This window comes from Anomalospiza imberbis, chromosome 16 (assembly GCF_031753505.1).
Source record: "Anomalospiza imberbis isolate Cuckoo-Finch-1a 21T00152 chromosome 16, ASM3175350v1, whole genome shotgun sequence".
Classification (NCBI taxonomy): domain Eukaryota; kingdom Metazoa; phylum Chordata; class Aves; order Passeriformes; family Viduidae; genus Anomalospiza; species Anomalospiza imberbis.
Window position 1 is genome coordinate 9,856,043 of NC_089696.1, and position 24,821 is coordinate 9,880,863.

The following is a 24,821-nucleotide window of genomic DNA, read 5'->3' on the forward strand; positions in this document are numbered from 1 at the left end:
GCAGCGCCCCCAACGGCGGGCGCGGGAGCGGCGGGAGAGGGAGCGTGTGCCCGGCGTTCCCTCGGCTGGAGCCCGTTCCCAGTGTTCCCTCAGCCGGAGCCCGTGCCCGGCGTTCCCTCAGCCGGAGCCCGTGCCCGGCGTTCCCTCAGCCGGAGCCCGTGCCCGGCGTTCCCTCAGCCGGAGCCCGTGCCCGGCGTTCCCTCAGCCGGAGCCCGTGCCCGGCGTTCCCTCAGCCGGAGCCCGTGCCCAGTGTTCCCTCAGCTGGAACCCGTGCCCCGCATTCCCTCAGCTGGAACCCGTTCCCAGTGTTCCCTCAGCTGGAACCCGTTCCCAGTGTTCCCTCAGCCGGAGCCCGTGCCCGGCGTTCCCTCAGCCGGAGCCCGTGCCCGGCGTTCCCTCAGCCGGAGCCCGTGCCCGGCCTTCCCTTAGCCAGAGCCCGTGCCCAGTGTTCCCTCAGCCGGAGCCCGTGCCCGGCGTTCCCTCAGCCGGAGCCCGTGCCCAGTGTTCCCTCAGCTGGAACCCGTGCCCAGCATTCCCTCAGCTGGAACCCGTTCCCAGTGTTCCCTCAGCTGGAACCCGTGCCCAGTGTTCCCTCAGCCGGGGCCCATGCCCGGCGTTCCCTCAGCCAGGATCCGTGCCCCGCATTCCCTCAGCCAGGAGCCGTGCCCGGCGTTCCCTCAGCCGGGGCCCCTGCCCAGCGTTCCCTCAGCCAGAGCCCGTGCCCGGCGTTCCCTCAGCTGGAACCCGTTCCCAGTGTTCCCTCAGCCGGGGCCCATGCCCGGCATTCCCTCAGCCAGGATCCGTGCCCAGTGTTCCCTCAGCCGGGGCCCATGCCCGGCATGCCCTCAGCCGGGGCCCGTGCCCGGTCAGGACCGTGATTCCTGCTGGGATCCCGCACAGCCCCGCCTGGCAGCCGCTCCGACTGCCGCAGGCAGAAAGCTCCGGCCGGTGGGCCCGAGGGTTCTGCGGTGTCCCGGCCATCGCACCCTTGCTCGAAGCGCAAAACCACGCGTGGTTCATTCCCCCCTGGCTCGTTTGGAGCTGCCTGGCAGCTGCAAAAAGTAGAAGCGCTTTATTTTTAGAGGTAGAATCCGAGATTTGAAGGATGAAACCAAGTTTGAATAAATTGAAGGAATTGACGTGCAGCATCACTTAGTTCAGGTAATCCTTTTGCTATAAATAGATATGTCTATTGTGATTATTTTTCCATGTTCTGTCTGGCACATTTAAGATAGTGGAGTTTAACTAATAAAGTAAGCTTTTCTATTACTTTTCAATTCCCCTTATGATAAAATTCAGTGTGAGTTAAACTAGAAGTAAAAATGGCTACATGGTGAGATGTATCATTTTCTTCTCCACAGGAATGTGAAGTTTAGGAATCTGAATAAACTAAGATTACATAATTGCTTAAATAAACACCTGGGTAAAGTATAAAAGATAAAATTGAATATCTTATTCCACCAAGTCATTTTGAAGAATGTAATAGTAAACTCTCTTAAAGTTGTGCCAAATTAAATCTGAAAAAACACAGTATTTTTGACTTTGTAATTTTTCCCTTCTGTTATTATTTCAGTTCTTATCATCACTCTTAGTTTATATTTACTTTCATTGCCAGTAGCATCACCTATGTAGTCTTCCTCAGCCTCAGCAGCTGGTGTATTCCTTGAGAATCCAACCCAGTGCAGTAGGAGCACTGTGTGGAATAGGGATGCTCTAAGACTGCAGCAATTTAATATTTAATGTGTGCACTCAAAAAGTGAACGGTTTAAGCCAGAGAGGGATGACCACTGTTTCCCCCTGGGCTGCTGGAGTCAGCTCCATCTCATCCCTAATTCTTTGTGCCATGGCTGCAAATCCCACTGGACTCAGCTCCATCCCTTCCCTCCTGCCTTGTGCCACGGCTCAGCTTGGAGTTTGGATATGTGAGTTCATGGGGATGTGTGCAGGCTTCTTTCCCTGAGTGCAGAGATCGCCACCACCTTGGCTGTCACCTTTCCTGCCTGCATGGGTGGCATTTAACCCAAACCACTCAAGAGTGAGCAGCTTCTCCTGTGTGGCGTGGACAGGCTGGAGTGACATGACAGGCTGAGCCACACCACAGACACAGCATTTCCAGACAGTCCACCTCGGAACAGCTGTAGGAAATGTTTCCAAAGCTGCAGAGAGAATGTGCATTATTATTTTGTGGTGTTTTCAGAGAGGTCACAGCAAAAGATGACTCCTTCCCCTTGCCAGCGAGGCAGGATGAAGGAAGACCCTGCTGTGCTGAGTTCCCCAGCATTTCCCTGAGCAGCGTCTGAGGAAGGATCAGGCCAAATGTGTCAGGATGAGATATCCACTTTTGGTAATTCTTGTTTCCTACCCTACAGTTCTGAGTTAAAATTCAGCAATGTGTGCAGAATGGCCCTTTCACTGAGGGCTGTCCATTTGAAGGGTGCAGCACTCTTGGGAGAATTTCTGGGAACAGTCAGGATTGAATATATCAAACAAAAATAGCCAAATTCCCCTCCTTGCTTGTGCTTTTCTGCAGGCAGGGGTGACGTGTTGATCAGACCAGAGGGGAAGTTAATTTGCTTATACTACTCAGCAAAACAAGGAAATTCTTAAAATTGGTAGTATTGATTATCAAGTTAAATAATATCTTACGAATGAAATTAAAAAAACAGCGGTGACGGTAGATTTTTGCATGTGTTGGTTGAAATGTTTAGCTGTGTGTTTGTTCAGGACTCAGCAAGATGGACATCCTGGCTGTGACTTGGGGTGCCTGTTTACTGCTGCAGTACAAACACTGCTGCAAGGGATGTATTGTGGAGGTACATAGAGCTGGACATTGGGTACTCACTGTAAAGGGGGATTGCTGAGGAAGGTGTTTCCATGTCCAGCTTTCCCTAGGAAGGCAATTGATGTATGTGTAGTGATTGCTAACATATAATTCTGCTCGGTGCAACCTCATCTGTAACTTGACATTGCTTTCGGTGGAAGAATTTGTGAGAATCTACAATGAGCAAGTGATAACAAATTCAATTAAATTATTACATTTCTAATGTGCACATTAACAGGGCATGAAGAAACTTCGATTGTGGTTCCAATTTCATCCCATCTTCTTAATTGTATGTGCAGTAACACCACACCTTGACATTTGCAAAGTGGCATCAGATCACCTCGAGTTTGAAATGTGATTCCCAGCCCATGATTATGTAAAATTAAACTGCTGCATAAGTACATTGGGAATTTGCAGGACAACCCCTGCATCAAGGGACAAACGATTAACAACTTTATGAGTGCTTTCCAATTTGTTTTTAAAAATACATAGAAGTAAGAAATAGTACTGTGTAGACACATGTTTTGGTTTGTTGAGCCTATTTCTGGATACTATTTTGAGCACTTCCATCAGCTGTGTAGTAGCAGACTTCACAAAAAGGTGTACTATAAATCACTCTGGGTGTTAGAGCTGACAGCTTTAAATAAATACAGCTGACAGCTCAAATAGCTGTTCCATTGACAGTATGTGGTCTAAACGTGTTAACAAATGCGTAGACTCAGCAGTTTGGGATTAGTTTAGCAAATAAATTACAAAATAATGCTGTGATCCAGCAAAAAGTACAATGCCTGTGTATCCCTGGTCTGTACGCTTTGTTAACACTGCAACAGGCCCATGGAGCTGTGTGGGAAAACACAACAGTGCAGCTGGAGCTGGGCTCCTGCTGAGACAGCCTTCACATCCCCCAGACTTCTTCTTAGTGTGATGTCAGGGGATGTGAGCAGCACTGGGGGTGTCGTGGTGAGTAACAGTTTAATAATGGATGCATTTTCTTTGCAGGACCAGAGATTTCATAAAGGAAGGCTGTAACTTCACACTAGCTTGGGTTATGATTAAGAATACAAAGTTACTGAGTAGCAATTATTGAAAAACTGCTTTCATGCAAAACTTGAGATATTGAAATGTTTTTGTTTGTTTAACGTTACTAACTTGCATCTGAAGAAAAGCTGGGAAGAAAAGATGAGGAAGGGGCTAGGCAGTTAAAATAATTTCAACTCTTATACAATCCAAGATGGATTGTATTAATAAGTTAATTATTTCCATTCTGAGCACTGCAAAAAATGAGAATTACATTAAGAATGATGTTACAGTTTGACACATTTAAGGCATGGCGTTTTTCTGCTTAGAGGTTGAATAAAGCTACCGGATTTTTTTTAATCTTAATTGTAACTGTTCACAGACAGGGTACACTGGCACAAGGTGTTAGGGGGTATTTAATGTGAACATGAAATAGCACTCTTGAGACCTGTATTTTAAGGGAATCATAAGTATTCTGGTGTTTTCTAAAAATGTATTTTTATAGTAGTTTTGTCTAGTGAATAATTGTATGCAACTTACAACTGGCAATTCTGAAATCCAGTTGCAACTTGTATTGCAATCTGTAAGCATGATTGCCAGTGATGGCTGATTTCTGACTGCTGCCTTTCATGTCAAATTGTGGTGGATGCAGTAGATTGATTATTATTTCCATCCTATTCTTTAAATATATACTTACAGTGAGCACCCATATCCATATGTTAAATGGGGAATAAAAATGGTCAGTATATTTAGTTTTTCTTTCCTTGTCAGTTAATAAAACCCTGCCCAAGAGCTTTCTCAGTTAAAGGGGCCTGCCGGAAGCAGCGGGAATTCTACATACCGTGTCTCTAGGAGCTTTACCAGTGGTGTTTTGTTTTAGGCTAGGGAGCAGACAAGTATCTTTGTCAGTGAATAAATTCAGTTTGAGTTACCACTATCATATATTTTATAAGAGCATTCAAAAGTATGATTTAATGTTTCAAGGATCCCAGGGAAGTGATAAGATGTTTTCATTTTAAATGTTTCTTCTTACAAGTCAACAAGTTTTCCCTTACTTGAATCTGCTGGGGTAGGTGCTATACTACTGGGTTTTTAAGGTACTTTTTTCCTGGTGGAAAGAATGGAAAGATTCTTTTACTTTGCAATACTTTAACTTTCTCTTTAACTTTGCAATACTTTGGATGTTTGAGAGATCTCAGAATATCTTGAGTAGGGCAAGTGTATTTTTCTTTTTGATGACCTGCTCCAGCATCCTGTTGCATCTCGGTGGAGAATAACAGAATTTGTACTTTGCCTCTGGGTTTCTTTGTCGAGGTCCACAGTGCAAAGGCTGAGACACTGAAAGGAGCTAGAATTCAGAGTGCAACAGCACCTGGAAAATTCTTTATTTTACAGGCATTTGCCTGCCTGGTGTAACATGATTAGTCAAGATCAGGACACTTAATTGTCAGTGAAATGGAGAGCAGTTTGTTTGTTACTTACATGTGAACTACTCCAAGACCCTTCTGTCATCAGAGTGGTTTCATTGCCAAGGACACACTTTATTTCTTGTGACTGTCCTGTGACATCCATCTTAGGTTCTGAGAATGGCCATGGTCAGTTCATGGGTCAGACCCTCGGCTTGTGTAAATCTGAATAGCTCTGTTTAAGTCACTGATACTCTAGATATTTATATTCTAGAGCATATTTCATAATGTTAAGAAGTAGTATCAAAACCCAGTGTTCATTTTGATCAGTTAATTTTTGTACAATAAAAGGAAAATTGTGATGACCATATTAAATGTACTGAGTCTACCAGCTCACAAACAACTTGTATGTAAAATTAAACTGCTTTAAAACTTCTTGAAATGATACAAAATTCTGTTTTCAATTGTCAACTCTCAATAATTGTGGATCAATATGTACATTTTTTTTAGAGGCAATGGATGTTTCTTGTCTGGCTTGCTGTTGCTTGGCTCCCAAAAGAGTAGGTAGCTGCAGAGAGTGCAGAGGAAGAATCAGGGAGGAATCGTTGTGGAATTTGTTTTGGGTTAAGGTGTCTAGGCTGTCTCGGAGGATGGCACTGCATGAACTTTTCTTCACAATGAGTATAGGAGAATTTTAATTTATTGAACTGTTTTTGCTTTGGTGATGAGAATGTTTTAATCAACAGAAATTTTTCAAGCACTGTTTTGTTAGTTTTGCAACACACAGGCTGAGAGAGAGCTAAGGCCCAGCTTATGGAAGCATTAACGGGTTGGACTCTGTGACTCTGGTGCTCTGAAAGATACCTGGTCCTTCTCACAAATCCATTCAGACTCATTAGTGTCTTGCCCAGGAAAAGCTGGGTTATCTCATAAACAGTTCCATTCTGGGTTTGGTGGTTTTGTGCACAATTGCCAGTATTCATAGAGACTTTTGATAAGGAAGAAATGCAGTTAATTTTGAATGTAGTCATTTGCAGCAAAGGAAGAAATGCATTGAAACTGCAGTAACTGGACTGTTCACTTCACTTAAAGGCTTCTGTTGTGTTGTGATGCCTCTGCAAGCTGCATGTGTGTAACCTGCAACTTGCTAATGTTTAGAAAGCAAGTGAAGGTATAAATACTCCATCAGAGCATCTGAATAGCTCCTTTTCTAAAGAGTGAATGAATTGTTTGCTCATAAAAAGGCATTTCTTCAGCATTCTCAGAGACAATGCATTTGTAAGGGGCATTTTTAATACACCAGTCCAGCCCGCCAGGGAGAGTTGGAGATTTCTCAACATGCATTTGTACAAATTCTTCCTCCACACTTCCAGTCCTCCCTATTAAGAAAACAAGAAAATACCACTAAGAAGATATCTTGCTTCCCCTCTGCTTCTTTAAAACCTCATGGTTTTCTAAAACCTCAAGTCCTCATAGGCTTTCCTTTGAATTCTCTCTGCAGGAAAGCATGTGGGTTTTGATTTCCTCATCTATTAATTGGCTGATGTAAAAGAGTGGTTTAAAACTGCAACAGCCTCATGCAGAAGCCACTTCTTAAGCAAAAATATATTACTGCTTTTCACTTGGAAGTCAATGAGAGATTTTACCCTCACTTATCTCACAACTGTATCTGAGCTCCTAGTGTTCCGAGTGTTCTGAGAACTTAAGCTTAATCCAGAAGGGCTATTGTAAACAGAACTCCCACTCATTTCAAAAGATGTTCCATATATGAAGATCTGATAAGTTTAAATCTTGGAGGGATTAACACTTTTGGTTTAAGAATTCTCATGTTTCAATATAGAAGTAAAAAAAATAGACACAGGCTACAGTATATGATTAATTTTTATTGGATATTTTTAAGGAAGTGCCTGCTAAAGTAGAGGCTAAAACATGGTAAATAGTCCACACAATGAAAAAATCAGTAATCAGTGTTTCTTTATGTTGCTAAGGCATTGAAAAAAATAACAGACACTGTCAAGATAAATAAGGGACTCCTGATTTTCAAGGATGGGAGTGTCTCCTGCAGATTCATCCCAATTCTGTCGGGTTTGGTCCTTTTGAACCTCTAAGCCTGCACCATTTCCTGGAATTCTGTGAAAGATAAGAGAATATTTACATGAAAGAAATATTAACATGAAAGGATTAGGAATAAAGGATTAATGGCTTATCAAGAGATTTAGAATAGGAATGAACAGGAAAAAGTTACCTAACTGATGATGATGACCAGGGAAGAAACGTGTGGACGAGAGGCATCATCTAAACATCCTCTTCTAAAGAACATGTGGAAAGGCAGTGTGTTTTGCTGACTTACAGGGAATAATTAAATATTTGGGGTAGTTTTGGCCTTCTCTCTGCGTAATACTGATCTTAGACAAAAATAATGGAATGGGTTATATGGAATTTAAGTAAGAAGTAGTTTAGAGCTCAAGTAAAAAAAATGAGTCTATGTGTTATATTAACTGTTTGTAATGCTTCAGACATTGAGAAGTGTTGATTTAGAGAACAGTCTAAAGCTAAAACCACTGTGCAGTTCCATGTGGTGTGATCCTGGGATGTTGAGTTATGCAATAAGATACTGTTATTTTAAAGATCTTTTAAATGTTTGGCTTCCATGAATTAGAGTATCTGATTAGTCCCATCCCTAAGTGACTGTATTAATACACAGATTGCTTCATAAATCATGTGTGTTTATTCTGGCATAGTTCCTAAGGAACTGGATTTGATTCCTTCCAAAGAAAAAAAACAGAAGAGTTCTGTCCTGCTAGTGCAGTGAGCTGGGGAATCTGCATGCTGGCACATTCCCTGCGTGCTATTCCCTAAGCCCCTTTCATGCTCGTCTGGGCAGCTCACTGCTCTCATGGGACAAGTTGCCATTAGCTGCAGGCCTTTTGTGTGTGTGCTTTGTCTCCAAAACAGGGCACAGAAATATGGAATTAGGAGATCAGGAGGTTTCTGCACTGTACAACCATTAAATCACACCAGTGTTTCTACATGGTGAGCGCAGTATGCGGCTTCCTTAAACAGCTGCTCCTTCCTGTCTGGATCTTAACCTGCCACTGAAGATAAAGAGCAGCCATCCCTGCACAGATCCTGTTGTGGGATCTTGTACTGGGGTTGTGACACTTGATCATTCTGTTATCCTTATCACACAAAGCAAATATGGAGCCACATGCTGCATATTGAGAATGATTTCAGTGCCCTGTGGAATTTCTGTGGGGCAGTAGCTGCTGGAAACGAGCTGATGTATGAGCTGTTTGTTCTCCTGTGTACAGCTGGTTCTTTTGTCCTTGATTTTGCATTTGTGTATTCCAAGTGATGCCAGTGCTGCCTTACATTAGAGTAAGTGGGAGGAGAAATAAGGAGCAGTTCCTTTCAGAACAGCTTGAAATATGGGAGTGAGTGGCAACAGGAAAGTTCCTTAAGGCTTTTTACTTGCTCAGGCAAAGGAGTTGCAGACATGAACCTGTAAGATCAGGGACCATTTCCACCCTTAAACACGTTGCTGTTCAAGGGTTTCAGTAAAATCACTGGGGGTACATTAATGTACCATCAACACAATAGAGAATCCCACATCACTCCAAACATCCTGAGGTGCCTCATTCTGTACTTAAAGTAGTCAATACCTTCAGCCCCGATTTTACCATCCCCATCATGATCTGCAGCTGCCAAGAAGGTCTTGGTTTCTGAGGTGGTTAACACTCTGGCTCCACACTCAAACCTCTGAAGGAAATACCTTGGGGAGAAACAACGTGGATTTAGATTTTCACACCATAGTATTTTTTATGGTTGTTGTACAGTCAAAGAGATAACTATCTCTAAATAATTTGCCACAATAGCCAAGTCCTTAAAACACTGCTTTGCTTGGCAAGTTAAATCATATTTTTATGTATTTCTGCTTTATAAGTGCAACCCTGATTGAATTGATTCTGTCCACTATGAAAATTCAGCCACAGGCTGCTCTTTATTCTATACTGAGCATAAGAGGCAGGTATTACTAATTTGGTTTTCTCTGTAAGAATTATCGATTTAAATATATCTTTCACGATGTACTGAAGGTTTTATCAACATTTAGCATAAATTGTGTTCACATTTATTGAAAGTTCTGGAATGGAAAAAGTGCTTATTTTTTTTTTTTTATATCCTCCAAGTAGTTAACAAAATCCTTACTTGAGCTCATCTTCCTCAATAAAGCCACTTTGATCATTGTCGAGAATCCGGAAGATCTCCTTGAGCTGGCTGCTACTCTTTTTAGACATCCCACTGATCTGAAAGAATTTTTTGGGACTAAAGGAATCTGGAGCTGAAAATAAATTAATAAAGAAATTAACCCCAGACCACTGCATTCAGTGTTCCTAAATGGTCTGAGGATGATACTTTGTTACAATTTAGTTGTTCTAAACATGATTAGTAGGTGAAGCCTGTCAAAGAATAAATGAATTTGCAATACTGCTCCATACCCTACTGAACATCCAACAAAATCATGTGGGGATAAGCTCCAAATTGACAATATAAACCAGTTATGAACAAACATACTGTGACAGCTGAGTAAAGAGATTACAGAAATCTGTTTAAAGTATGCATTTCTTCAGTATTCCTTTGGGACTGAGTTAAAGTTGCCCCAGGTTACACAAAATAAGAGACTTTGAGATTTTTAATTGTTTTCTCACCTTGGCAGTCCCGCAGAGCAGCAGCGATGTCAGAAGGGCTTAGAATGTCTGTAAGGCTCATTTTAAACCTGTGCAAAATAGAATATTGCAAACAGAGTTTTAATGCAAATGCATCTTACAACAAATTGGGTATTTCTGTGTTTTGAAGATTACTATAAGGTCAACAAGAGTAGATGAATCTCATTGATCAAAGTGACATCTCTGGTATTCCTTAACAAATTACAAGATTTAGTACATTACTTCCTTAAAAATAGAAGTTCAGAAATAATGGTTGATAATGAGCTGGATTACACGAACCATGTTGTGAGTTTATGATCAATATTTTATCATTTACCTGGAACCTCTATAAATACAGCACATATTTAAACTCTATGTAACCATTCATCTAATAAATAGTCATACTGGAATGCATGGAATCTGGCAATGCAAGTAACAATATATGCAGATGGAAAACAAAAGGTAAGAAAGTTTACTTCTATTATCTCCCCCAACAGCTCTGAAGAATAAAAAGAAAACTGATACTTATCTATGTAAAACCCATCCATATGTAAGTCCAGCAATTAAAATAAAAACCTTAGAACAATGGTTGTTGTACTTACTACTGGTGCAGCTCTACACAGTAATTTTATTTAATTAATCTCAAGTCAGATGCTCACCTTTAGCGTTTTCTCAGCTAGGTAAAGGAAAAATAGCTGAGGAGATACCAGGCAAAATAGTAATGTTGGCTTTGGCTTGCCACTCTGTCTTATAAAGGATTCAAAAGGTGACAATAACCTCTACTTAGGTTACACTTCCATGGATCAAATGTTTGAATTGAGACTTGGCTCAAATTTCTTCCTTAACTAATTAAACTTTTCTTTCTATTTATATCCTAAGATAATATAGACAAAAAGAAGTTTTTTTTTTTTTTAAATAAATCCACTAGTGCTTAATTAAGTACAATTCTGCCATCAAAGCAGCCTTTCAGCTCCAAGAATGTTAACAGGTAACCTCTGTACTCTTTGGAAGAAGACTCCAGCAGTCAAATCCTTGTGAAAAGAAATGAATTCGTTTGTTCCCTGGGTCTGTTGATCCTTTGGAATGTATGAAGGAGGTTGGAGATGACAGATCAGAGGTGCCAATGTGTCATTCTGACAAAGATAACTTGTCACTAGGGTAGAGGAAAGCATTTTCTAATTTGGGTGATCTTTCTGCAGTAAGCTTCATTTTGTATTTCCTGACCATTTTCTGAATTACAGAAACAGAAACCAGTGTCTTCAGTGACAGAAAACTATGATCTAGGTAAAATCAGACTTTGTTAGTGTGGAAATGGTAGTATATACATTTTATAACACACACAACCTAAGTCTGACTCCTACATCTATAGTACTTGCTACACCTAGTAAGCCTATTATTGATTTCAAGTAATTCAAAATACTCAAAATGGATTATTAAGTAGGCCAACTGATTATATATAATCTTCCAAGGAATACTGATGACAAGATCAGTTTATTCAGTTTTACCTAGATCATAGTTTTCTGTCACTGAAGACACTGGTTTCTGTTTCTGTAATTCAGAAAATGGTTATTTAATTAAATATGTTAAATTAAATATGTTTAATTAAATGTTATTTAATTAATAACAAATTTTTAATTGTAGGTAAAAATAAATAAGAGTTTATTATATATTTCAGGAGTATTACTTTTGGAACAAAAAACCTTAAGAAAATTCATAACAGCAGATGGGAGGTTTTCCTTCTCAGACAAAAATCTGTTTCTATCTATAAGGGGGCTTATACAGGCAAAATTCTAGGTTGAAGACCAATAAAACTCATGTATTTTGGTGTAATAGTCAATTGTGGTATCTAAACTGGTGTTCTCTTAATCCATGAACATTGTTTTCTTTTTAAAGAAATGGAAATAGCATGGTATGTCAAAGAGGTAATATTTTTATAGTAGCAACGGTTACAAATTATTCTGTGGAGCAGAGTAAAAAATATATCTAAGCCCTGATGTAAGCTAATGGACTACCGTGGGTTTACCCCTGCTTGTTTTAATGACAGTGAGTAAAGTGTAAATCATAGCAAATGTTCCACAGCACTGTTTGAATTTGGCTAGAGAAAGGCAAGATATAAGTAAAACAAAAAGCAGACATAATTTAATGGTACTTTTCACTTTCTTGCTACCTATTTTACATGTGAAGAAACATGGCATAAGTCACAAATATTCAGACTTACCTTTGGTCCCAAATACCAGCTGTCCAGGAACAAACAGGCACTTGTCCTATTGCTTCCAGTAAGAAACTGGTTATAGTGCCCTGGAAGAACACTTTACTGGTAAACCCACGAACCCTGGGCTGTTGTAAATTAGTGTTTTGTGATTAAAACAAATTAAACAGTGCTGATGTGTACAAGCTGAAGGTCTGCTCACAGATCTTTTGGTGTTCTTTCCATTTATCTTCTTCATTCAGTGCTATATATTCATGTTGCCTTCTGCCTGAGATTTCCATGGTATTATGATCTGTCAGGCAGTGGCTGTGGGGATGAAGTTCATTCTGTGCTTTCTCCAGAATCATCCTGAAATAACTTTCATTCTCTTAGGTACCTTTTTACACCCTCTTTGTTTTTTCTCATTCATGATCATCTCAAGTTAATGTGAGTTTGAGCAGAAGAGTCCTTTTTTTACTGCCAAGATGTTTCTAGAGAAAAAGGGGTTTTTTCAGCCCTCTGTGACAGTGCCATAGATGTTCCTCTGCAGGAAACTTCCCTTGTTTCCTGGCTCCCACACAGTACTCATAGAATTGCTCTCTTTGTCTAAGTGTTTAACTTGCCGTACAACGCTAATTATTGACAATTAATGAGAACAAGGGAATTGAAATGGAGGAAAATGACAAGATCAAGGTGAGCATATAACACTCAAGCTCAAAGTATATCTGCAACTAATTAGGGCATTGTTTAAAAATATAAGCACCAAATGTTCAAAGAATGACATCTGGTTACCTCATGCACTCTGGCATAGCCCAGAGTGCTGAGCTGGTTTTATGTGTATTCAACAGTTGTAGAACAGCCAGAATTAGTATTATATTCAAATATGATCTCAAATAAAAGTGAGATAATTGCTATGATTGCTTTTGAAGAGATCTTTTAATGTTTGAAATTCAATGCTAACAACAAAATTGATGCTAATCCTGGCGGAAAGATGGTCTACAAAAGCCTAAAAGAGCTGAATTTCAGAATCAAGTTGATGTCACTGTACATTGATACAGGTGGGAATCTAGGGTTACTGGGTTTTATTTATTTATTAATGACACTTCATCTGAAGTACAGGTTTCCCTCCACTACAATTAGAATGCAATAATCAGGGGTTAGTATATAAAGGGATATTTTAATGAGATTATCTATTTTACATCTAAATTATCTGCCTGTCTTCCTTCTTTCTTGGTTATGTGTTAACTTAGGTGGTTGTAATTACTTTATGCATTTAAAAACTAGAGATCTATGAAAGTGTTTTTTTTTTTTAAAGATGCCATGCAAACAATGTAACACTATAATGAAAATCCCTAATAATTCAACCAGAACAGCAGCTGCTAAGTATTGGGCAGTTAACAATAGTTCAAAATCTGACACAGAATCTTAGTACTGCACTATTTCCAGGAATGTTTAGCACTCATTCCTATTAAATTCAGGAAAAAATATTAATTTTTGTTTGGTTGTTTTGGGGATTTTTTTTCTCTATGAGAGACATCTAAAAGTTCTATTGGGTTGATCATCTGAATATTTATGTACTTGCATACCTAGTGTTGTTTTCACCTGAGGTGTCTTTATTAAATAATATTAAAGCCTTCTTTTTTTTCAGACTTCCAAAATTAACCTTGAAGGTGTTATTCTGAGAAATACAGAATATTCATATTGATAAATTCTTGCTAAGGTTCTAGGTTCTTTAGGAATCTAAACATATGAAATAATTGTCTTCACATTAAGCGCTATTTACTTCTCTAAGTATCAGAGGAAAGCTGTGTTTGGGCAAAGCATTGACAGGTTGTGGACTAGTCTTGTACCCTTTGTGTTCTGGTTTGCATAAAGTACAGAGTTGATTAGCAGTGGCAGTCAACCAAAGCCATGGCAGATGCAGAAGAAACATCAGCAGTTGTCTCAGGTGAGATCAGAGGAGAGGTGTTAACCTGAGACCAGCTTACAACAGTGTAAAGAGATGCTGCAGCAGCTATTCTCAAACCCACACAACTCCATCTTTCAGCCCTGGTTGTGTCAGGGCCAATGGTATCATGATCCTGGGTAACAGATTCTGCCTTTGTAATGAGTTTGGAAGTAACTAAAATAGATACTCAGTAACCTCTGTGGTTCATAGTAGTGTTGATGTCTCAGTGGTGACAGCACAGAATCTTTGTGTGTTCACGACTATAATCGTTGAAAAGGACCTTGACAACAAAATGAATTATATCCTGCCACTTCAAGTTGTCTCTTAGGGCAAATGCTTTAATCATATAGAAATAAAGAAATAATTAGAGCATTTAATTTGAACTGTTGCTTAGGCCATAGAATTTTGCCATTTTTAACAGAGAAATTCTGAGCACATGCTGTAGTATTTGACTGTTTTGCTACAATGAAGGAGGAAAGCCAGGCCCCAGTGACAAAGCTTTCTTTCCCTGCAGCAGGAAGAGGATATTACCCAGAGCACTGAGCAGAGATCTGGACTAGAGAACACATGATACAAGATAGATCCTGCAGCACTGTAAGTCTGGAGCTAAAGCAAAACAGGTACTTCTCTCATGTTAGGGGAAATACCATATGAACTTTCCTTGGTTCAAATTATGTTCTTATCAGTCTGTGGGAGTGAATTTGATTTCTGTTTGAAAATGGCAGCAGAATAGACTAACATAGCTGAGTAATAGTGTCACTAATTCATAGAGTCTGGTCTGATAAACATATTTTTTCACTTAAAAAGCTGTCCTGGAAGATCTCTGACAGCACTTGATTTGTGTTTGTCTTTAAAAGCACTTGGAAGTTCTTCTGAGACTCAGTAATGCAATTTTCTGTCTCTGACCCTAAATGTAATTGTCTAACATGTTTCTGTCTGCTGTCAGTATTATAGACAGTGTCAGATGGAGCAATCTTTAAAAATCTACATTGTTCAGGGTTTCTTTCTATTTTAGTATTAACTGTGCCCTAATGTTGGAAGCTGTGAAATAATCTGGATGCTGCCTTTTGTGCCATGTAAAAGATTAGTACAGTTCTACTCTACTGTTACCAAAGGCTCTTTGCACATGGCTGCATTTCACTGTGCCCCACGATGTAGGGAACCATGGTAAAATAAACCAAATAGCACTGAGGTGCTTCCAACTACTTCTGTCTTCACTGCCTGTTCTCATTGATTTCAGTGGGATTTTGGCCATTAATTTCAGCAGTAGGAGGATGTGTAACCCTTAGTGAGGTTTGAAGTAAAATTACCCTGTCATTAGAGTTAACTTTATGGTAAATAATCATCAAAAGTTGCTTGTTTAGCAGAAATGGGCTAAAGAAAGGAGATTCAGACAAACTTTTAAAACACATGCACTAAGCACGTGACAAAATTCCACTGACAAGAGGCAATCCCATATTTAGTGTCTCAGATCTCCAAATGTCTGATTCCAGCAGAATGTTGTTCACTGTAAGGGAGCTGTTTGGGACTGTATGTTTGTGATCAGGCAGCAGATTTCCAGCTGAGGCACAATTTGAAGAGCTTTCTTAAATCCCATGGTAAGTAGTTACAGACATTTCACAGTACCTGACAGCCCATGTGAGTGAAAGGCAGAGAGGAAAAGAAATTGAGTGAGTATATTCTTGTGCAAAGAAAACAGCATTTTTCTCCTCTGATTTGCTTAGTGGTAGTGCTGGAAGAAGGAAAGGTCTAAAAAACCTCTCTAGTCACAAGCTCTTAACTTTCTGGAGTGATCACTGAAGCTGATACCAGACTTAACTTGTCATGAATTTTTTACTGTTCTTAATGGAATGGTAAGTGGTGAAATTGCCTTAGATTTGTAGGCCTAGCAGGCTAATCAGGGTAGAAGCAAGTGTGGTTAAATAAAGGAGCTGCCTGCTATCTCAGAAGTTATCTGAGCTGTCTTTGCCTTTCTCTCTTATTTAGCCATTAATGTTGGCACAATGCTTGAAAATGTCTGGGTGACCCATATTGCACAATGAAAACATAAAACATAATATCAGCTGAGAAACAAAGCATTTTATGACAATAATGAGAGCTTTTAACCCTGCAGTCAGGCTGCAGTTATTAATTCTGGAAAATTCCCTTTTTTAATTGCTCTTCTGAGATGGCATTGAAATAATGAATGTCAATTTGCTTGATGGATAATTCTTTTTTCACTCTTATAGAAAATTCTACAATATTAGGACCTGATTCATTTGAGTTAATGGAAATATTTTTTGGCTAATGTATAGAGCATGAACACATTATTGAGTATTCATTAAAGTCTTGTAGATTGCTTTAACTTTGTGTAATATGATTTCCCCAATATTGTATTGATATTTCCATCCTTCTCCATAATGTCTCATCATAAATATGTTGTGCATCAGAACCACAATAACATAAAATTTACAACCCTGTGAGTTGTGGGCATTGTGTTATTCTCAGTGCTGAGAAGAAAAGCAGCAGAATGCTGATTATTTAGGCAACATTCCCCCATTTGCTCTTATGGAGCACTAGGGACTGGTGTTATTGAAGTGCTTTTTGCAGAAGTGGCAGGTGGGACATGAGGAGTGATCTGGAATTCATTCGAGCACTCAGAATACTGTTTTAGCTTCTCAGCAGTGGAACAATAGTGCCATCGGGTGGGCATGAAGGTGAGGGATTCCTTGGGGAATTTTGAATGTATTGCTATTTCAGAAATCTAAATTAATCCTGGATCTAGTTCATCTTAAATTGATGACTTAATTTAATTTAAACTTAATTTAATTAGTGCAAAGTTCTGCAATATACTTAGTCTCTGAAACACAATCACTTGCATAAAGAATGACAGAAACACATATGGAATACTAAAACACTTCTTGATTAAATACCACTGCTACCGGTTACCATAAACAGGTTTTACACCTGGACATTTTATTAATTCTGGGGTTTTTTTACAATATATGCTAGCTATTTATACAAATACTGAAAATTCAATGGCCCACAGAGATGCTTTCAATTTCTCCTCTTAATATTTATGTTTATATCTTTAATGCCCTAAATTCAGATGTGAAGAGTGGATTCCAGTTCAGTCCCTCAGTGGCACAGACCTTCTGCTTAAAACACCTGCCAGTGTGGCTTAAGTAGTGCTTGTACCACTTCAGATGTTTTCCAGCAATATGAAACTACTTGCCAACAATTGTTCATGACCTTTCAGGGTACAGAATGTGTAAATAAACGGTAGGTTTGCAATAGCAAAGACTGTTTATGGCACATATGTCTTGGTCTTTTTCTTGACTGCTGACTACGATTTGACCAGTGCTTGAAACTCTGAAAAAGAAGAAAAAAGAGTAGTAAAATGGGACCTCTGTTTGTAATCACACAGTCAAAAATTTGTCTCCTAATTTTTAGAGTTAAAATGGGAAGCTAATGCTACTTTCTCTGATAATCATTCCTTAAAGGCAGCACATTGTGTATTGTAACTATAGATACTAAAGGCAAAGGAAGTGTTGCATTTAAATGTCACATTGTATCACAGTTCACTAGCAAAAAGCAGTGAAATTATAGACTGAATTTAGATTCCATTCCTGAAAAAATCTCCATAGATGAGAAAAGGGACTGGCCACTTTAGCCAGGGGCAGAATAGAGACCTGTTTCTATGTTAGATCCTCTCTATAACACAGCAGATCTGAGCACCTCAGCATCTGATCCATAACATCCAGGGCAACATGGAGCAGGGCAGGTGCCTAGAGCTGCCTTTAGGAAGTCTCAAAGGCAGGTATTATCATTTCAATAAGGGCAGTCTTACCATCCACTCCAATTTTACCATCTCCATCACTGTCCCCTGCTGCCAGGAATGCCTTGGTCTCAGCATCAGTCAAAGCTCTGGCACTGGCTGAGAAATTCTTCAGGAAAAGTCTGGTAAAGGTGAGAGAACAAATGAGAGAGACATAGTACTGAAAGTATTCAGGGTTTGGATTGGTAATAGCTGCAAAATTTTAAGCATGATTCATTTCTTGAGAACTATTTAAATGGTAAAACTTCCTCTAACTTCATTGAGAGTGAGGGTAAGGAAGTAAGAGGATGCTGCATCACAGCCTAAAAAAATCCTTGATGACATCTTGGTTTCATTGAATTAAAAAGGCAAAGTTAACACTATAATGGCAGAATTCATCTTCCCTCCCTTGTTATTTTCCTTCTTTCTCCTAAGATGCATTGTCTCAGCAAGAATTTTTCTAACCTTATATTTAACTTCAAAATCAGATGAATGTGATCTGGAAGGTAGAATTCATGTGTCAGGAAGAAAGATGAGAGAAAAATGGCCCTTTGAATTCAGTCTGGTAAAAAAATCTTACAATAATAAAAAGCAGCTATAGCAGAACTGTTATTTTTATCTTCACAGTCTGTCAGTTATTGCTGCATTGCTGAAACAAGTATTTTCAGTGCTGCCAGTTTCCCCATTGTGATCCAGCCTTGCCTTTGTTATTTGACTTGCAGCTCCTCCAGCACCAGCACTCACACACAGGTGCACAAACACATGATGATCTGCCATCCAAAGGGACAGGAGGAAAGGGAATATTTCTGACATTATAATGTATTTTTAGATGATAAACCAGATTTTTAGATTATTACCCTGTTGGCAACTTTTTTATTTACTTACTTCAGTTCCTCTTCCTCAATGAAGCCACTTCTGTCCTGGTCAAGAATTCCAAAGACTTTGGCAACTTGGTCTTTGGACTTGGAGTTGAGACCCACTTTGACAAAAAAGGTTTTGTAATCAAATGAATCAGCAACTGAAATAGGCAGATGGAAACAAGGGGAGATGAAGAAAAGTAGTCAAAAATCTGGAACAAAAAATCAGCTTTTTGATCAAAAAGCAGCAAACTATTCTGCAGTACAGTGAGGGTAATTATAAATCCCAAGTAACAGTCTTTGATTTTCTTGAATTTATATCAGATAAATGGTATTTTTCCATCAGTGATGTTTCACAACTAGGAAGGTAATGAAATAATGACTGTGGTCTTCAGTATGCAAGAACATACCCTTGTAAATAGATACTTTACTGAAAGACATATTGGTAGAACTTGATGATAAATATTGCACTTGTATTGAAATCAGCAGTAGTTTTATTGTTATTCTCTGAAAAAAACATGATTTCTGACGCAGGATTCAGCCTTTGGATTTTTTCATCCTTAAAATTGCTGCAGTGCACAAATGATGGTGGGTACCCATAGCTTGGTTGGCCAAGATTAAAACTTGCATCTGTTCCATTACCTTGAGTCCTTTTTCTGTTTTTAGTAAGAGAGATTTTTCTGTTTCCTTTGGAATTGGGACTTTGGGGTAGCAAGGACAAAGGAATTTGATAGATAAACTGCAAAGCCAAATTTAAAACATAAATATTACCTTGACAGCTCTGTAGACCAGCAGCAATTTCAGCTTCTGTCAGGATACTGGAAAGAGCCATGTCAAGAATACTGCAAAATGAAAAATACTGTTGGGTAGAGTTGCCACTGCTCTTGCTGTCTCAGCTGTGGAGGTGGCCCCGAGGTGAGCCCAGGTCCCAGGGCAGAGCAGGCGAGCTGCCCTGCAGGAGCCAGCTGCTCCATCCTTTAGTTCAGATACACATCGTGCATCTGAGTCACTGGCATTTCCAGTTAAGTCTTCAGGTGTACAAGCTCAGGACAAAGCCAAATGTATTTATAGAACTGCCCAGCATTTGTACATCTTTGGTTATTTCCATGCATTTTTTTCTGTGAATTATTGTTATTTCTTCTAAAGTTCCAGAGGAAAGATTGAACTCACCTGACCACTTAGATTTCCCCAAGCTAAGAACAGAAAATATTGTCAGGTAAAAGATCAATAGAGTCCTCTCTTGAATTAATTATTTTTCAAATGACATAGAGAAGTACTTATATAGGCCTTAGTTAAGTCCCCTTGACCTTTTACAGAAGTCCTGGAGGCACGTGATGGCTCAGATACCCCAGGGGATAAGTTACTGTGGCTGACAAGACCTGCTAGCTAATCAGATTGATATTTATATCCCAAAGGAATGTGCATGGTGTTTTAGACAATATATAAGGTTTAGTGCCATATGAAGTAAAACTTCTCAGCTTGCATGTATGTTAGTGAAATGAATTTTTAAATGTATAAATAAAAAAAAATTAATTGCTTAATGATAACTAGAAATGGAAAGCTTAAAAGTAGACTTTGACTTTTAAGGGCCCAATCCTGATATGAATTACCCATGAAACACTAGTCCTGCAGTTGCCCTAGTATTCTTCAAAACAAATTAATGCTGATTCATTTGTAATAGATATCTCTGATATACAAGTACAAGCTCAAAGACAAAACTTCTTCAGCCCAAATTACTTTTTATAAGTTGTTATATAAGCTTTGGTTAGCTATAAAAGTCTAATCTTGACAGCATTTGCACAGCAGTAATTAATTGCATGGTGCACACTTTAAAATCATCCTAGTAAATGTGTCCATTTACAAAATGAAGGCTGTCAGTTGCTCAGCAGGACACAGAAGAGTGGATCAGTTATGGCCAGGAGGGAAACAGAGCAGTGAAATCACTGATATTTGGTTCTTCCTTGCTGTACTGAAAAGAAACTTCTGTAAGGTCTCAAACAGCAGCTAAGCTCAAACTGCAGCTTTTCTCTTACTGGATATTAATAGGAGCCCCCAACCAGTTATCTAATGAAATTTACTGGAACTTAATGGCCTTGAGAATAGTTGAAATTGGCCAGTGGTGTAAAAAGCCATTGGGAGAACATTCCACACTGACACACACGTAAACATGGCTGGAGTATTGCTTAGGTTTAAATAACATTTGAGTGATGAGAACATTTTAAATAAAGCCTATCCTCTAATCACTATAGCATAAAGCTGCTGTCTTTCAAAAATTAGGTACATCATCTATCTCAGCTCCCCTTGATTTCTTCCAGAGAAGAATTTTTAAGAGAAACACTGACTATATTATTCTAAACCCATGCTGTGTGGTAAATTGAAAATTGTGAAGACTAAGTTTTCTGGATGATATAAGATCTACTGAGCAAGTTACTTTTAAAGGCATTTTATCCCAAACAGGTGGAAATATAAATTAAGTGATTCAGTTTTTCTATTGGGGAGCTAGCTGTTCTTTTGAGTTGGGTACCTAGGAAATAATCAAGAATATGGCCTGGGATCAGAGAAAATCTGATAACTGTATGGGAATTACTGAGCATTCAAGAAGTAAACCTTTTGAGGGGCCCACACCAAGATTACAAAGCATTTATAGCGAAGAGTTTTGGAGTATTTCTGTGGCAAACCGCCACTTGCCCGAAGGTGGCACCAAAGACAGGCAAGTCCAGCCGTGACAGCTCTGCGGACCTACGGACAAGGGAAAACCGAGGACCGGGATGAGAACAGGATAACAGAAGGGTGTTCATCAGAGGGGGAGAGAGGAAGAAACAGGTATTTAAAAGTCTGGCCTAGAAAATCACTTGAAAGAACAGGAATATAAACAAACTAGACTGACAAATCTGAGATAATTCCTGAGGACTTTCCTTTTATGATGATTTAGAAGAACAGGTTACTTAATCTGCCTAACAAAACTAGGGTTTACTGTGCTTATTTTTATGTTGGCTAAATTTTACAGTCCATTATGGAGATCATTGCAAATATAAAATCCATTTGTTCTGGAAGCCTGGGAGTTAAAGCAGGAAATCAGTGTCCAGAAAATACAGCTGATCAATACGTCACTGTGATGGAACTGATGTGATTCCCTTTGAGTCAAGTATTTGCATATTCTACTTGGACAGAAGCTCCCCCTTTGAATTTAGGGTCAATAATACCTTTGTAACTGCAGGGAAAGGCATTGTCCAAGGCTACCTTCTTTTTCTATTGTAACTGGAGTGGTGATCTTTTTTTCTCTTAAGAAGCTTGATCTATAAGACTGATTTTCTAGTTTGCATGAGGGTAGGACATGCTGACAAACAAATCAAAAATTCTGGAGCAGCCATATCTCAGCTGCTGATGTGCTCTATAGGTCTTTGGTGCAGAAAGTGTACCAGAAAGTCCAGACCAATATAACAGTATCTTTCTGTGCTTATGATCAAAACTAATGTGGAAATTAGGTTTCATAAAATGTGAACACTCTAGGTCATGCTCCCCAGTATCCTCTTATTAAAATGTTTTAAAATATGTGAAAAATTGAGCATGAAAATGTTAGGTACGTGTCTGTTCAGGGATTTAATCAAGATGTGTCTATTTCAGTAACCCATTCCAGGAAATTAATCCAGCCTTGGCCTCCTCTGCCCACACTGTTTGTGTGAAGAGTTCCAGGCACCTCTGATGATGCTGCATCAAAGATTTTCCACATGGGCTGGCTGCTATCTCAAAGAAGAAACTGTACCAGTCTATGTGTGCAATGAATGTTCCCTTGCCCTTTCTGTGCTCTCTACTTGTTAGAAGATGACTGAGATTTCAAGCAGTTGGAGAGCTGAAATTGAATCTCAGGTTTACAAATGGCTTTTGGATTGGGATTTCCAAAGGAACATGAAATTAGGGGGCAGCCAGCTTCCACTAAATACCAGAAGGTTTTATCTCATGCGTGGTTCTGCTCCTCTTTCAGGGCAACCCAAAATTTTGGTTTGAGAGAGATGGTGAATTCAGTGGCTAGAGCACTAGAGTAGGTTTGGGATCGTGACCCTGGCCCTCTGTATCCTTTTTCTAGGAGCTCATGTAGGACTGTAGATTTCTTTGTGTTTTTTTTTTTTTTTCCTGCTTAAAGGGATCATAGTATGTCTTTATTTCATAATAAGTATAGGGAGGGTTATTGATTATATTGCTCCCATAGGGTGTTCAAGGGACTGAAGTGTCTGAGTACACACTCCTAGTGGAGCTCAGATCTACCACTCACAATTTGGGTTGCTCTTTAATTCTCTTAAGTGAAGGTAAAACACACAAACCACTTCTCCTTTATGCTGGAAACTATGAAGCAGTTTTATACTATTATAGTGAGTAGGATGGTCTTACTCCAAACCTGAGAGCAGGTGATCAATGTGAAAATACCAGGGGTTGTTAGATTCTTTCTGATTTGATGTAGCATAAACAATTTCTAAAAGAATTTTAGTTTTTAACTGTGTACTCATCAGGGTTTTATTTGTTTAATTCATTCATAGCAGCTTGATGCAGAGGATTTAATTCTTACTTATCAGATTGCCCAGGGAGGTTATAGAACCTCTATTCCTGACGATACTCAAACTCATTATAGTCCTTTCATCCCTCCCTTCTGAGGGAGTGATTCTGAGGGACCAGAGACCTCCAGAGAACCTTTCCATCAGGAATTACTCACTGGTTCTGTACCTTAATTATGGTAACATTGTGATACCAACTATGTGTCTCTTTGGTACTTCAGTTAGCATTCACATAGACATCCTGCAATCAAAGTTTTTCTCTAGCATGATTGCATTGTCAAGTTCAGAGAACACTCCATGATATTCCATAAAAAACTGAAAGCTACCACAGACTTAAGTTAATTAAAATGAACCTTGCCAGAAAAGGTCACATTTAAAAAAATTGTTTCCTTTAGTTGAGAAATGCTCTTTTCTAATTTGGTTAAAATGTGGACCCTAATGCAAACAGAAACCTTAATAGAGAGTAGGTGGTATTTTTGCTGAAGCCTACGGGGTTTTTTTTTTTAATTGGGGACTTCTTGGATTTTTGTTATAATTCCTTTGAATGAAATGGCTGGACGATTTTAATAAGATTTAAAACACATCTTCTTGCCACTATTTAAGAAGAACGGATTTTCTTATAAGCATAGGTGAAGTTGCAGCACACAAAAGGATTTCCTGATTCTTGGGAGTGCTTCATCCCCCTGTGTCAGCACAAGGCAGTGATGTGCAGTTGTTCAGCATCTCTGAAATACCCTGTATGGGCCACTGTGCAGTCTTGCATTTTTTGCATTCCACATGAGAGTCTCAGAGGTGCAAGGAATGCAGTGTCAGGTCTGTCACTTCTGGTACTGTATGTGCCATCTGCTCGTGAGCAAGTGACAGGATAGTTTAGTGATCAGCAGTGTGAAGAGCTAATGTATATATTACATCTGGATATTGCTGCAGATCTAGGCTGCCCCAGGTTTTTTCTTCAGCAGGGAAATAATTAAGGTTAAAGGAACCAGAGTCTCATCATTAATGAAAAGTATTTCAGTGCTGCGATTAACAGCAGCTATAATTTAAACCCAGATTTAACATCAAAGGCAGTGGGGATAGAATTAGGATTTATATTCATTATAATTCTGCCAAGGCTTCAGTGAGTCTGATTGCTAGAATTCCTTTTTTGCATTAGCCATCTTAAATCGGTCAACCGGCTCTCTTACGTGCCTGGGAATGAGGAAGCTGTGCTTGCTTCACATAATCATCTTGCAATTCATGGAAATGCCAACACTGGCTGTTACATAAAAGTTTCAAAGGCTTTGTTTCTGCTCTTCTTCAAAACAGCTGCCAAATCATAATTATCATTCACTTTAGTGAAGAGTAATAAAATGACAGTGTGCTTGTGAGCTGGAGCCACAGTATGAGACATGGGGAAGGAAACAGCTAAATCAGGGTGGGGAAATTTCTGACACACTCAGCCAGAGATGCACAACATCTACTCCGCCTGCTGACGTCTGCATTTAGCCATGAACATTATTTACTTTGTCCATTAGTGGAGACAATGCTATAACCAACTC

The 24,821-nt window shown here is 39.3% G+C and overlaps 2 protein-coding genes and 1 long non-coding RNA gene across 7 annotated transcripts in view; 1 reads left to right on the top strand and 2 right to left on the bottom strand.

Moving 5' to 3' along the window:
* Window positions 1–1,019: 1,019 nt before the first annotated feature.
* Window positions 1,020–24,821, top strand: part of LOC137483692 (uncharacterized) — a 55,210-nt gene continuing 31,408 nt past the window's right edge. For 2 of the 4 annotated variants that reach the window (XR_011004594.1, XR_011004593.1), the window contains exons 1-2: window positions 1,020–1,161; window positions 14,598–14,703. This is a non-coding gene — a long non-coding RNA (uncharacterized lncRNA). Of the gene's footprint in view, window positions 1,162–14,597; window positions 14,704–15,579; window positions 15,682–17,171; window positions 18,256–19,882; window positions 19,955–24,821 lie in introns of those variants that run through there. The other 2 variants (XR_011004592.1, XR_011004595.1) reach the window with 2 other exon arrangements.
* Window positions 7,108–10,845, bottom strand: LOC137483368 (parvalbumin, thymic CPV3). 2 transcript variants are annotated; one of them, XM_068206344.1, is made up of 5 exons: window positions 10,607–10,845; window positions 9,951–10,018; window positions 9,451–9,548; window positions 8,907–9,016; window positions 7,108–7,374 (listed from the first exon to the last, which is right to left on the bottom strand). In XM_068206344.1, the coding sequence occupies exons 3-5, from the start codon at window positions 9,537–9,539 to the stop codon at window positions 7,349–7,351; spliced, it is 225 nt and encodes a 74-aa protein (XP_068062445.1). In that variant the 5' UTR covers window positions 9,540–9,548; window positions 9,951–10,018; window positions 10,607–10,845; the 3' UTR covers window positions 7,108–7,348. The 2 variants fall into 2 exon arrangements, with proteins under 2 accessions (XP_068062445.1, XP_068062444.1); XM_068206343.1 differs by having other exon boundaries at window positions 9,451–9,583; window positions 10,607–10,843.
* LOC137483691 (parvalbumin beta-like) lies at window positions 17,388–19,604 on the bottom strand. The gene is made up of 4 exons (XM_068206993.1): window positions 19,508–19,604; window positions 18,765–18,897; window positions 17,913–18,022; window positions 17,388–17,434 (listed from the first exon to the last, which is right to left on the bottom strand). Exons 1-4 carry the CDS (start codon window positions 19,566–19,568, stop codon window positions 17,409–17,411), a joined length of 330 nt encoding a protein of 109 aa, XP_068063094.1. The 5' UTR covers window positions 19,569–19,604; the 3' UTR covers window positions 17,388–17,408.

Coding starts and splice junctions, on each gene's coding strand:
- LOC137483691 (XM_068206993.1), bottom strand. CDS start 19,568: ATGGCTCTTTCCAGTATCCTGACAGAAGCTGAAATTGCTGCTGGTCTA. Junction 18,023..18,764: donor ATTGAGGAAGAGGAACTGAA/GTAAGTAAATAA, acceptor CACCTTTACCAG/ACTTTTCCTGAAGAATTTCT. Junction 17,435..17,912: donor TGGTAAAATTGGAGTGGATG/GTAAGACTGCCC, acceptor CTTCTTTTTCAG/AGTTTCAAGCACTGGTCAAA.
- LOC137483368 (XM_068206343.1), bottom strand. CDS start 10,011: ATGAGCCTTACAGACATTCTAAGCCCTTCTGACATCGCTGCTGCTCTG. Junction 9,584..9,950: donor TGCTCTGCGGGACTGCCAAG/GTGAGAAAACAA, acceptor ATTTATTTTCAG/CTCCAGATTCCTTTAGTCCC. Junction 7,375..8,906: donor TGGTAAAATCGGGGCTGAAG/GTATTGACTACT, acceptor TATCTTTCACAG/AATTCCAGGAAATGGTGCAG.